The sequence below is a fragment of the Phyllobates terribilis genome, unplaced genomic scaffold, assembly GCF_046119375.1.
Source record: "Phyllobates terribilis strain yellow unplaced genomic scaffold, ASM4611937v1 Scaffold_1__5_contigs__length_1240528914, whole genome shotgun sequence".
Lineage (NCBI taxonomy): Eukaryota > Metazoa > Chordata > Amphibia > Anura > Dendrobatidae > Phyllobates > Phyllobates terribilis.
In genome coordinates, this window is record NW_027362761.1 from 425,193,629 (window position 1) to 425,208,246 (window position 14,618).

At 43.1% G+C, this 14,618-nt stretch overlaps 1 protein-coding gene across 1 annotated transcript in view; it reads right to left on the reverse strand.

Annotated features, from left to right (window-relative positions):
* The window catches only part of WDR36 (WD repeat domain 36), a 43,857-nt gene that overhangs the window by 13,119 nt on the left and 16,120 nt on the right, over positions 1–14,618 (reverse strand). Inside the window, exons 6-12 of the mRNA XM_073677431.1 lie at positions 14,014–14,068; positions 5,295–5,427; positions 5,030–5,205; positions 3,415–3,535; positions 2,540–2,605; positions 2,091–2,174; positions 859–1,013 (exon numbers count right to left, since the gene is read on the reverse strand). Of these exons, the coding sequence (XP_073533532.1) occupies positions 859–1,013; positions 2,091–2,174; positions 2,540–2,605; positions 3,415–3,535; positions 5,030–5,205; positions 5,295–5,427; positions 14,014–14,068 (790 nt within the window). The remainder of the gene's footprint in view (positions 1–858; positions 1,014–2,090; positions 2,175–2,539; positions 2,606–3,414; positions 3,536–5,029; positions 5,206–5,294; positions 5,428–14,013; positions 14,069–14,618) is intronic.

Below are 14,618 nucleotides of genomic sequence, written 5' to 3' on the forward strand. Positions count from 1 at the left end.
ATGCAAAGTGGCATGACAGGAATGAAAAATTAAATTTTTACCACCTTAATGTTCATAACTTCTGAACAGGCCGCTATAGCCGGCAGACTCTAAGGCCACTATTTGGTGGTGATTTGCCATGGAAACCATCAGGACCACGAAATTCTGATCTCCGGGTGTCGGTGGGGATAAAGAGGGAGCCTGGGCACTCTGTTAACCATCTAGATGCCTTAGTCATTATTGACAGCAGCATCTAAGGGGTAGAATGGCCAACACAGATCGTGCCTGATGGAGCAAGTTGTCAGCTATAGTGTACAGCCGACAGCTGCTGGATTGTCACCAGCTCGGGAATGCTATTCTCTTAAATCACAGGTCAGTAAAAAGACGTATTGGTGGTCACTAAGGGGTTAAACAGCCATCTGTTTTTCTTTCAAATGAAAATGATTCTTCATTTTTTGCTTACTAGATCAGTTTCAAATGGAAGAAAATGGATGGCTATTTAGAGGTTCAATTTCCATAGACTTCAATGCTAAAAAAAAGAAAGATCAAGTTGAAATCAGTTTTTTTTAAGCTGCACAAAACACTTAAGTCTGCACAACTCTTGATCACTGCTGGATCCGTTCTAACGGATGATTACTAGATGTGTGAACATAGCCTAAGAAGTTAAATGACCGAGATTAGTCTGGTCTCCTGTCGCTGATGTTGGGTGTAGGATGCATGATAAGGCAGAACTCTTGTGCTCACATCATTACTGACTGCCCCTTAACAGTATGATGGGTTGTGCCATTATGGCGCAAGGTGTTTAAGAATTACGTGTTTTACTGATTCGTAAATCCTATTACATCAATCTACACAGCACTAAAAATAAACCATACTTACAGTTGCATGTATGTCTTTCGTTTCAATATTTATGCAATTTGGGGGCTCCAGCTTGTGAGCCCCCATTGTAGATCGAACAAAATTCCACGTAGTACAGGTTAATTTGCGCTGGTGACATGCGATAATCCCATCCCAGTCAGTCTGTCGTGCAGACTCTGCCAAATCATAGGAAAATATCAGCACATCTATAGAAAGCCATGGACACAGACAATAGTTCTGTACACAAAATCAGCGGCATTCTACAACTCCGACACTAAAACGGTAGAAGTACAATAACTTAACCCTTCCAGATTTTCACCATTAGGTCAAAGTTGTTGGGACATTTACCGGGTTATCACAATGTTATAAGAAGGTGGTGCATTAATGGGAAGTGCTATCACTTTTAGGACCACTAATTCAGGCAAGGAGGGCAGCACAGTGATAGCCTAGTGAATTTGGCCGTGAGTAGCACCCAGCACAGCTAGTGGCCGAGAGTGCGACTATGCAGAAAACTAATCCAAGTCAACGCTAATAGCCCCTTCACCCTCAGGATAGGTGGTGGTCCCAGATATCAGATACAATAAACATTTAACATAATAATGTTTACTATAACCAATCCACATGAAAGTTTAGGCTATTCTCTAGCACAGTATCACTGCTTTCTTTAGTTACTCGAATTCCACTTTTTTGCTGTTCTGAACCATTGAACATTACATATAAAAAACTATCTATATTTTCCATTGACTTAATTACCGTATTTTTCAGACTATAAAACGTAACCCCCCCCAAATTTGTGAGGAAAATGGGGGTGCATTTTACAGTCCAAATGTAGCTTACAGGGAAGGAAGGAGGGGGTGGAGCGGGGTCACAGGAGGCAGGGTCCCCACTGCAGGAAGCTGGCGGTGGCAGGAATGGGGCGATGCTGCGGGCCCTGGGCTGGGAGAGGGTGGTTCTGGCGGTGCAAGGCAGAAGCCATTGATTTTCCGGAAATGGGCTTCAGAAAAGTTTCGGCAGAGCGAAGCGGGTGCCCACCCAGATAAGCTAAATTTGGACTATAGGATAGACCCCCATTTTCACATTAAAATTTTTTTCTCTATTCTGAGTGCGTTTTATGGCCGAAAAATACGGTAAGTATTTTGGGTACCCTCTCCCATTTATATTTTATTTATTTTTTTACAGTTACATGCCATTAATGATTAGGACAAGAATCCTTTATCTTTAGGGGAAAAAAAAACAATGTTTAGGTTACACACCAGATGCAAATGATACAACAGGAGGCAGTCTTAGGGATTTGCAGCGAAGTCCAACTTTTTTGGCTTTGGCTTTATTTATTGACCCTATTAAAAAAAAAACATGTATTCCATCATTAGCAGTGCTACTTAAAATAAGATGTGGGTTAGTTTACAAAACAGTGGTGCATCAGTACAATACGCTACAGATACTGTCGCAGAGGCAATAAGAGGATTTTTTGGTTCTTACTGTAAAATCTCTTTCTCATAGATTTCATTAGGGGATACAGCTAAACCATGGTACCTGTGTCACCCCAGTGAAATACCCCCCAAAAAAGGAGGATTTTTGTCTAACAGTAAAATCTCTTTCTCATAGCCTTCACTGGGGGACACAGGGGGAACCATGGTTTAGCAGCGTTCCCCAATGGAGCACACGAGAAATTATATTTTGTTTTTCCTCCCCATTTACTTACCATGACCAAGGCTTTTACTGTATCGATCATGAACTGTGGAAAATGATTGAATTGTTCCATCTTGCCCTGCAGAAAAGTAATACAGGGAATATAATTTATCCATAACAATAAAATGTTAAATAGAAACCACCATCCTTAACCCCTTAATCCCTTCACGACCTTTGACGTACTTGTATGTCAAAAGTTGTGTCCCTGTCTTTGATGCAGGCTCGCACCCCAGCTTGCATCTTTCCCACACATGATGGCTGATTTACCCAGCCATCATATGCTCCAACCATGGCTGTTAACCTGTTAAATCTCCGACAGCGGGATTTTATACACGCCGGCAGGGGGGGCATGTAATTCCACACTCCCATCGGCGCGCCAGTGACATTTTTTCTTCTTACAAATTTCCGAACTTTTGTTCACCTGTCACGTCCTAGTTGCTACGTACACGGCCCCCACTGCTTTGTTAGTGATGTAATGTGTGTCACTAACAAGTTTTTTTCATTCAAATCGATGGTAGTATAATGATTTTAAATAAGAACAATAAAAAAAAAAAAAACTATACATGTTTGGTATCTGCGTACGGACCTGGAGAATCATATTGCCTGGTCAGTTTTATTACATAGTGAAAATGGTAAATAAAAAAAATTGCACATTTTTTGCAATTTCAACGCACTTGTAATTTTTTTCCCCACTTTCCAGTGCATCACATGATAAAATGAATGGTGTCATTCAAAAGTACAACTCCTCCTGCAAGAAGCAAGGGTCATACAGCTATGTGGACAAGGAAATAAAGTTATGGCTCTTGGAAGAAGGGGAGGAAAAAACAAAACAACCCCCCCCCTCTGGAAAATTGCAATGTCGTGAAGGGGTTAATAATCATGGCTTACCTGCACTCAGGACTTGTTTTCCATCCTTTCCATGGTGCCGAATAAAAGTAGGAGGAGCACTGTGACCAACACGGAACCTAAGCAAGCGACCTTGGCCTCCAGGGCCATCAAAGATCCATACCTATTAAAGTAATAAGTTTTATAAGGTTTAGATTATCCTTAAACATAAAAAAATTCACCCAAAACATTTCAATGACATAATATTCACAAGGTGTGCAAGACGTTTGATAGATGGGACCACCACCCATTAGAAGAATACAAACCAATGATTGAATTTGCAGTCAAGACAGCGCTGCAAATGTGAAGACCGGTGAAACAGTTGTACAGCTGGTTTCTTCTATGGACCTCAAAAGGGATGTGAGCCATGAGAAGCTTCACCTGTTCGCAAAAGCTACTGGCAACCTTATACTACTAAATGAAGGTTATGATAGGAGATTTCATCCTATACAACACAACTAGTTGTCAGGTAAGACTCAATGCAAGAGGAGGATTTTTGGTACTCACCGTAAAACCTCTCTTTCTTGTAGCCTTCATTGGGGGACATAGAAACTATGGTAATATGCTGACAGTAAAAATACATTTTAGGAAAAGAGTCAGCTCCTTCCCAACAGCCTACACCTTGCCTATTCCAGCATTTAACACCCAGCTTTTTAGTATAAAAGCAGTAGGAGAAGCAAAACAGAGACCACTCAAACAAGGGAGGGTGCGGTGTCTCTCAAATGAAGGCTACGAGAAAGATTTTAAGGTATTAAAAAAATTCTCTTCTCTAAGGTGCTTCATTGGGGGACACAAACTATGGGATGTCTTAAAACAGGCCCTGGGGTTGAAAAAACTAATAGTATTTCAGAAGGAAGAACAGCAACCCTCAGGTTACCACCCAAGTAATTGCCTCTTGCAGTACCCATCTGCTAAAACATGCATTCATCGACGCAAGGGAAGAGCTCCGCAAAGATGTAGATTGAAGAGTAAGTAGCGGCCCTATGGAAAACAAGAACAGACGCCAGGAGGCATATAACCCAGAAGGCTTCTACCACACGGAAGGAGTGAGCAAAGCCCTGGTAGGTGCACCATAGCTTAGCCCTATCTTCTACAATGGCAGATCAAAACCAGTGTGCAATGGTAATCCCAGAGGTGATCAGACCTCTGCAAAGGCGACCTGGGATAGCCATCAAGGCATCTGAATGTAGCCAAGAGAGGCAAGTAAAGCTGCACAGCTTTTTCTACTTCAGATTGTGTAAGAACCTCTCAGGGAAATGCCAAAAGGGAAGAAAGCAATCTCCTCATTAAAAGGTGGAAAGCTGAGAACAAGCTAGGGAGAAAAGGAGGGTGCCGGATGCAAGAGAGGTGACAGCCACCATTTGGAGCCTTACCTAATGGAAGAGTTCGCTAAAAGGAAAAGCTAATCTGAATAGCTGGGTGTCTGTGGGCCAAGTGTAGGCTCTACGGGAGGAACAGACTTTTTTTCTTCTGCTGAGATGTATTCTTAGCGTCAACCACTAGATGGCAGCATATTACCACATTTTTTGTAGTTACAAATACTAAAAACTATTAACAGATTTAGACAGCACACTTGCTAATAAAAGGAGACACGATTTAAACATCCAAAAATTATTACCCGTATAGCGTTATCAGCACCATTGGTGATGAGAAGAGGTTCTCCATGAACATATGTTAGACCAGCAATGGCAGTGGAATGAGCCTCCCTCATTTGGCTCATCAGCTTCTTTTCTTCTAGATCCCATAGTCCAATGTGGCCAATGGGACTTCCAGCTGCCAATATTGGATGTCCATCTAAAAACCAGAAACAAATCAACATTCAGATCAAACACAAGACGTAGGTTGTTTTTTTTTGTTTAAATAAGGCTGAAACCTGAACTCACCGGTACGAAAGGATATTGAAGTAATAGGACCCCAGTCTTGCTGAAAAGTCATTAATGTTTCATCAAATTTGATGTTGTGCAATACAATTTTACCACTTGTCAAACCAATAGCCACAACATCCACTGCAGGAGACTGTAAATGGATGAGTGAACAAAAATGGTTAGCATAATACTATGTTTTTATGTTTAACTCTTCCGGTGACATTGAAAGTTTATAGGAAAGCTTTTTAATAAAACACTGCAGCATCACAGAGAAAAAAAGGTCAGAAAAAGAGTTGAGTTCACCGGAGGATCCGTTATGGCTTCTCTCTAAATGGTTTTGTATTTTGGAAGAAACCGGTCACCCAAGCCAAGCTGGGAAGGAGCCAGAGAACAGCTCCAAGAAGACTCTCCTCACTAGGGCTGGGTGCTTTAATTCTTTCGGTTTGCAGTTTCTCTTCAACACGCTTCTACTTTTGCTCAGAATTTTTAATTTAATTTTGCCCCGCTATGTAGGTAGGGCTAATATTGGGGACTGTGACGTGACTGGCTGCCTGTGCTTGACCCCATAGTGGATGAGTGCAGGAGCTGCCTGCTAATGTCATGCACTAGTTCGGTCCGTAACTGGAGCAGTCTAGGGAGCCACCCAATTTTTTTTCACATGGACCATCTGTCCGGTTGACAAATTGCTGGTGTGAACAGGTACACCGATTATTATTGGATCAATATGCTGTCCATTCAGTACATTACCCGAAAATACATCACCCAATCTGTAGGAATGTTCAAGCTGCTTTATGTGCATATTATAGGTACAGATATTAAATGTGACTAGAGATTAAACTATACTGCAGGAAATCAGATATACCGTTCACATAATATCTTGTATAACACATTGTTGCATAGTTAATAAGGTTGAACAAAAAAAACGTCCATCAAATTCAACTGAATGACGTGAGAAGACAAAGGGAAGGACACATGCACAACCACAATGCATCATCTAGTCGCTAATTTTTCCCTCCTGATCCCAATTTTTTCGATCAGCCAGGCTGTTCTACATCATATATACCAATTGTGTATGATCCTGTACATTGTATGCAATATACTGTGCACATTGACACCAGGTGTTATACAGCATACTATGCAACTGGTATATCTGATGTTCTGTAATCATAGTAAGATACATACCAACACATCTTCTATCGATGCATCTGATGTCCTAGTATACTATATTCCATACTGTATACGTTGTGGTATATTGTGCGTACTGACAAGAGAGGTTATGTGAAAGGTAATGTGTGACTATGTAACTTGACTGGTATCTCATACAGCACCAGTCAAAAATGTTGTACACTCCTGTTTATGCAATGATTTTCATTATGCTTATTGGAATGTGCACAATGTAGATTCAGACTGAAGGCAGTAAAACCACAAGGTAACACATTGAAACAAGGAATAAGGAAGCACATGTGAAACAAACCAGAATAGGTGTTACACCTTAAAATTCCTCAAAGTGCCTCTCAAACTCTGATGACAGCTTTACCCACCTTTGTCATACTCTCAAGCAGCTTTATCAGGTAGTCACCTGGAACAACTTCCAATGAACAGGTCTGCTGCCTCGTCAAAAGTACATTAATAATTATATACATATATATATATATATATATATATATATATATATATATATATATATATATATATATATATACACACAGTTATAAGAAAAAGTTTGGGCACCCCTATTAATCTTAAGCTTAATGTTTTATAAAAATTGGTGTTTTTGCAACAGCTATTTCAGTTTGATATATGTAATAACTGTTGGACACAGTAATGTTTCTGCCTTGAAATGAGGTTTATTGTACTAACAGAAAATGTGCAATCTGCATTCAAACAAAATTTGACAGGTGCATAAGTATGGGCACCCTTATTTTCTTGTTTTAAATACTCTTACCTACTTTTTACTGACTTACTAAACCACTTTTTTTTGGTTTTGTAACCTCATTGAGCTTTGAACTTCATAGCCAGGTGTCATTTTCCCACGCTGTCAGTGACATGCATGAGGTGAGCTGAGTTCATTGGACATGACCTCACCTCATTCACGTCACTGACAGCGTGGGAAAATTCTCACGCTGAAGCGCTGAGTGCAGGAGAATTTTCCCACGCTGTCAGTGACGTGCATTAGGTGAGCCGAGTTCATTGGACATGACATCGGCTCATCTTTATGCCGTCACAGAGAGACACTGAGGAGCGCAAGCAAGCCTGCGCTTCTCAGTGTCTGTGGGATGACAGGCTGGATGGCAGCGTTCTGCTGCGGTCCAGCCTGTCATCTCGATGTAGCAGAGCTGAAGCTGTCGTGGGAACCATGGAAAGGTAAGGATGAGGTTGCTTTATTATTTTTCTTTTATTGTAGGAGATCGTTGGCTTCAGCTGGAATGGGCGTGATGGTAAGTATGGTTTAATTTAGAACAATAAAGAATTGTGTGTTTATTTCAATTAAAGGACTTTTTTCTGGGTGTTGTGTTTTTTTAAAATACTTTACTAGAAATTCATGGTGGTCATGTCTAATATTGGCGTGACCCCATGAATTTCGGGCTTAGGGCCAGCTGATAATGCCAAGCTGGCCTTAACCCCTTTATTACCCAGTGAGCCACCGCACCAGGGCCCTGGATGAGTTGGGTACAGCGCCAGAAGATGGCGCTTCTATGAACGCGCCATTTTCCGGGTTGGCTGCGGACTGCAATTTGCAGCGGGTGGGGCCCAGAAAGCTTGGGCCTCCCTGCGCTGCAGATTCCAGCCCCCAGCTGCCTAGTTGTACCTGGCTGGACACAAATATAGGGCGAAGCCCCACATCAATTTTTTTTTAATTATTTCATGAATTTCCTGAAATAATTGAAAAAAAATGGACGTGGGGCTTCGCACTATATTTGTGTCCAGCCAGGTACAGCAGGCAGGAACGGGCTGCCCCCAACCACCAGCTGCCTATTTGTACCTGGTTGGACACAACAATATAGGGAAGCCCTTTTTTTCTTAATTATTTCATGAATTTCATGAAATAATTAAAAAAAAAAATACGTGGGGCTTCTCCCTATTTGTGTGTCCAGCCAGGTACAACTAGGCAGCTGGGGGATGGAATCTGCAGCGCAGGGAGACCCAAGCTTTCTGCCCCCCCCGGTGCAAACTGCAGTCCGCAGCCACCCTGGAAAATGGCGCGTTCATAGAAGCTGGATGCTGTACCTGGCTGGCATACAAAAATATGGCAAAGCCCACGTCAAAATTTTTGGGAAAAATTAATTAAAAAATAAATAATAATTTAGGGACTGCATCTTTATTAACTCCTCAAATGTCATTTAGTGTTAAAATAAAGGATTTATTTAAAAAAAAAATTGGCGTGGGATCCCCCATAATTTTAGTCTCTAGCGGAGGTTAAGCATACGGCTGGGGCAGATGTTTGAAGCCTGGGAAGTGGGTAATACCCACGGAGCTTCCCAGGCTACTAATATCAGCCCCCAGCTGAATACCTAGCCTTTACTAGCTATTAAAATGGGGGACCCCCCCAAAAAAATGATGTGGGGTACCCCCTATTTAATAGCTAGCAAAGGCTAGGCAGACAGCTGGGGGCTGATATTAATAGCCCAGGAAGGGTGCCATGAATATTGGCCCCCTCCCAGGCTAGAAACACCAGCCGTCAGCCGCCCCAGAAATGGCGCATCCATAGGATGCGCCAACTCTGGCACTTAGCCTCGCTCTTCCACGCTGCCCTGGTGCGGTTGCAGGGGGTAATAGGGTTGGGGTTCATGTCAGCGCCAGCTGCCATGAAGACCAGGTTAGTAATGATGGGCGTCTATAAGACACCCCCATTACTAACCTACAAAGTGTTAAAAATAAAAAACACACTACACCCAGAAAAAAATAATTTATTTGAAATAAAACACACAATTTTATTTAATTCTTAGTTTACTAAAAAAAAATAGTTACCTGTCCACGTTCCTGCGCTGATCTCCCATGCACAGCTGTCACATCTGGAGATGGTGACAGCTGTCCATGGCTGCTGTAAGCTCACACTGCCGGGAACACGTCCGCTCCCGGCAGCGGGAGCCACTGACTGAGGTCACCGGAGTGCATTCAGGCAGCGCAGCTCCGGAGACCTCCTTTACGGCACTGCTGTACCGTGGGAATTTCTCACGATACAGCAGGGCCGTAAAGGAGCTAACCGGAGCAGCGCTGCCTGAACTCCGGCGAACCCGCTTATGCAATGACGGGGCTGCTTTACGGCCCCGTCATTCTAGCGGCGGCAGCGGTTCAGAGCGGTCACATTCTATGTGGCTGCTCTAAACTGGAGATCATCGTGGGACACTCGTGGACTACTACGGAGGGGTAAGGATAAGGTTGTGGTTTATTATTTTATATTTTATTACAGGAGATCGATGGCTTCGGGGAATTAGGTGTCTAGGTGAGTATAGGTGTAGATTTTTATTTTTTACTTTATTTTAGGTGGCGATCGGCGGGGACAGGTAATGTATGAACTAATTTATTGTAGGCAACCACTGGCCACCAATGACATGTATTTAAAAATTATTGGGGACACAGTAGGGCAATTTAAATAGCAGGATCAGGCTGATGGGAACTACTGCTCCCATCGAGCTGATCCTGCTGGCACGAGTGGACCGGGGACAGACATAGGCCGATGGGAGTAGTAGTGTCACATCGGCCTATGTCTGCCTGCACGCACACACCCGCAGACATCGCACAGACACCGCACAGACACCGCACACACTCGCAGACATCGCACAGACACCGCACACACTCGCAGACATCGCACAGACACCGCAGACATCACACAGACACCGCAGACATCACACAGACACCGCACACACCCGCACACATCCCGCACACACTCACACACACCAATCATGACGGGCTGATCGTCTGGGAGGTGACGCTGTGCGGCCAGCCAATCACTTTAATGCCCACAAACAACATGGCTGCGGCATTACAGTGACTGGCTGGCAATCCCTGCATGTTCATTGGCTCTGTAAAGAGCGCCAAACATGCAGGGCGGAGACCCGAGCTCCCGCCTGAGTAACCCGGAAATGCTCGGTGCTCGCCGAACATCCCGAGTAGCGTGATGCTCGGGCGAGTACCGAGCAGTGTCGAGCATGTTCGCTCAACACTATTAAGTATATAATTCCACATGTGTTAATTCATAGTTTTGATGCCTTCAGTGTGAATGTACAATTTTCAAAGTCATGAAAATACAGAGAAATCTTTAAATGAGAAGGTGTGGCCAAACTTTTGGTCTGTACTGTGTATATATATATATATATTTATTACATATATACACACATACTGCTCCAAAAAATAAAGGGAACACTTAAACAACAGAATATAACTTCAAGTAAATCACACTTCTGTGATCCCACCCAGCTTTTCCAGCTGCTCGTAAAACCCGGATCCATAAATCGGGCCCATTAAAATACCTCTCAGCACTATGTGTGCTGGGCCCTACATCAATAGGCTTTGCACCTCGGGGACACATACCTCCCGCCCACAACAGTCCAGCTGCCATCTTACAAGGCATTTCCACTGAAGTTGGATCAGCCTGTAATTTGATTTTCCACTTTGATTTTTTAGTATCATTCCAATTCCAGACCTCTATGGGATATTAATTTTGATTTACATTGATAATTTTTATGTTTTAGTGTTCCCAGCGCATTCCACATATTACACACACACACACACCTCAAAAAAATAAAGGGAACACTTAAACAGCAGAGTATAACTCCAAGTAAATCAAACTTCTGTGAAATCAAACTGTCCACTTAGGAAGCAACACTGATTGACAATCAATTTCACATGCTGTTGTGCAAATGGAATAGACAATAGATGGAAATTATTGGCAATTATCAATACACCCTCAATAAAGGAGTGGTTCTGCAGGTGGGGACCACAGACCACATCTCAGTACCAATGCTTTCTGGCTGATGTTTTGGTCACTTTTGAATGTTGGTTGTGCTTTCACACCTGTGGTAGCATGAGACGGACTCTACAACCCACAGAAGTTGTTCAGGTAGTGTAGCTCATCCAGGATGGCACATCAATGCGAGCTGTGGCAAGAAGGTTTGCTGTGTCTGTCAGCGTAGTGTCCAGAGGCTGGATGCGCTACCAGGAGACATGCCAGTGCACCAGGAGACGTGGAGGGGGCCGTAGGAGGGCAACAACCCAGCAGCAGGACCGCTACCTCCGACCTTTGTGCAAGGAGGAACAGGAGGAGCACTGCCAGAGCCCTGCAAAATGACCCCCAGCAGGCCACAAATGTGCATGTGTCTGCACAAACGGTTAGAAACCGACTCCATGAGGGTGGTATGAGGGCCCGACGTTCACAGATGGGGGTTGTGCTCACAGCCCAACACCGTGCAGGACGCTTGGCATTTGCTACAGAACACCAGGATTGGCAAAGTCGCCACTGGCGCCCAGTGCTCTTCACAGATGAAAGCAGGTTCACACTGAGCACATGTGACAGACGTGACAGTGTCTAGAGACGTCATGGAGAGCGATCTGCTGCCTGCAACATCCTTCAGCATGACCGGTTTGGCAGTGGGTCAGTAATGGTGTGGGGTGGCATTTCTTTGCAGGGCTGCACAGCCCTCCACGTGCTCGCTAGAGGTAGCCTGACTGCCATTAGGTACAGAGATGAGATCCTCAGACCCCTTGTGAGACCATATGCTGGTGCGGTTGGCCCTGGGTTCCTCCTAATGCAGGACAATGCCAGACCTCATGTGGCTGGAGCGTGTCAGCAGTTCCTGCAAGATGAAGGCATTGAAGCTATGGACTGGCCCGCCCGTTCCCCAGACCTGAATCCGATTGAGCACATCTGGGACATCCGGTCTCGCTCCATCCACCAACGTCATGTTGCACCACAGACTGTCCAGGAGTTGGCGGATGCTTTAGTCCAGGTCTGGGAGGAGATTCCACAGGAGACCATCCGCAACCTCATCAGGAACATGCCCAGGCATTGTAGGGAGGTCATACAGGCACGTGGAGGCCACACACAATATTGAGCCTCATTTTGACTTGTTTTAAGGACATTACATTAAAGTTGGATCAGCCTGTAGTGTGTTTTTCCACTTTAATTTTGGGGGTGACTCCAAATCCAGGCCTCCAATGGTGAATAAATTTGATTTCCATTGATGATTTGTGTGTGATTTTGTTGTCAGCACATTCAACTTTGTACAGAACAAAGTAGTCAATGAGAATATTTCATTCATTCAGATCTAGGATGTGGTATTTGAGTGTTCCCTTTATTTTTTTGAGCAGTGTATATATATTTATATACACACACAGCTGGTGACATCCAGGCTATAAAGGCTGTGTGACCAAGAATGAGAGGGTTGGAGTTCTGTGTCCGATTACTCTGTCAGATTACATGGCCTCCATAATCCCTTGACCTCAACCCTACTGAGAAAGTTTGGGATGAGTTGGACCACAGTGAAGGCTAAGCAGCCAATAACTGCTCAGCATGTCTGGGAACTCCTTAAAGACTGATGGAAGCTATTCCAGGTGAGTACCTGATGAAGCTTCTTTACTGAATGCAAAAGAGGTGTAGATGTCAGAGTAAAAGTAAGATACTTTGAGGAATTCTGGTTTGTTGCATAAGTGTTTCTTTACTCCTTGTTCTGTATACATTGATTTGTGGTTTTGCTGCCTTCAGGCTGAATCTACAATGTGCACATTCCAATAATAACAAGGAAAACTACTGCATGAAAAGGTGTATCCAAACTTTTGGCTGGTATTGTACACTATGTCTTATTCTCTCTTTCAAATAATAACACTGGATGTGTCCGGCGGCCTTCAGCTCACGTGCAGTGTACAGATAAAGATGAAGTCAGCATGCTTTACTTCACTGTACATGTGCTGGTTGCTGCTAAAGCTCCCTTGTGATGGCTAACCCACCGTCGGGATCTAAGGGACAATCTTAATGATCAATTTGTATTAGAAAATTGTGTGCAAGCAATTGAGTTTTGTATACAATAAAAAACAAAAACAAAAAAAAAAAAACATTATTTTATTTTACCATTGACTCTAAAACAATGCATTTCATTGTTGTGGGGGAACTTGTTAGTTTTTCAAGCTGCCAGCATTTATCTACTGACAGGTTTTGAACAGAAGACAAGGGCACTCAAGTTTTGCAGCATGCAGCAAAGTAAGCTGTGCTGTGATCCGCTTCATTGCCCTAATCCAATTACACACTGTGTACTGCCCCATGTCCTTTCACAGAAAAACTGTTGTACATGCACATCCTCTGTTAACATGCATCATCATGTTAACGCCCTGCAATCTGGTCCATCGCACAGCTGTTGCATTGCATTTCACTAAAGCAGACTAGTAAAATAAATAAAAACAATGTAATTTTAATGTACTAGGACTTGGGACATCTCTGCTCTGGCCCAGTGAATGCCTTCACTTGCCTGAGTTGGATCACCCACTAATGTCTGATTTATAGAAGGTTTTAGACTCCTCTCCTACCCTATAAATAAAGCGGAAATGGTATTCTGGATGAGAACGTATGTAATTGTGCTACAAATTAGAGGTTGCTGATGTTGATGTCGTTACTACATGTGAATATAAACTATTCATTACCAAACATTAAAATCATTAATATATAAATGCAGCCTGCTTTCTCAATATCTCGTTCCGCAGTACTACGCAACAGATTAACAGCTACAAAATCTGGAAATGTACTTACCTGTTGAAGAACAGTCACTCCTGTTTGCCAACCAGGAAAGGTGAACAAAAGTTTGCTAAGAAAGAAAATGTATAAAGTATAATATCTTCACAGTGGTATCACAGATAGTCACGGTTCATTATGTTACTGAAAAGCCACTTGTACCATATTTAGACAAAAAAAGCCTCTGTGAGATACATTAGCCAAGAAAAAATTAAAAATAAGAAACAAGAGTCATATACTTGCCTCCCGGACAGGCAACGTTCCAGCAATGTTAGCATTGTGTCTGCCCACAGGCTGTCATGCGACACTGCTGTTATGTGAGTGCTGCAGCGGCCGCTGATGGGCTGCAGCCTTCACAGTCCCGTTATGTTGCCACATGGCAACAGAGAGATGCCGGTCTTGGAGGGGAGTATGCAGTTTATTTGATCTGAGGCATGTTACAATGGATTTGTCATTATTATAAATGTTCAATATGTTATAGGCACACTGCAGATTTAGTCAGGAAAACGTGTTTAGTGGAAAGATTTATACTTTTTTTTTGTGTCTATCCTGATAGACGCAAATAGTTTTTATAGAGTCTGATACTAAACACACACATACTAGTCAACTACTGTGACACTGCC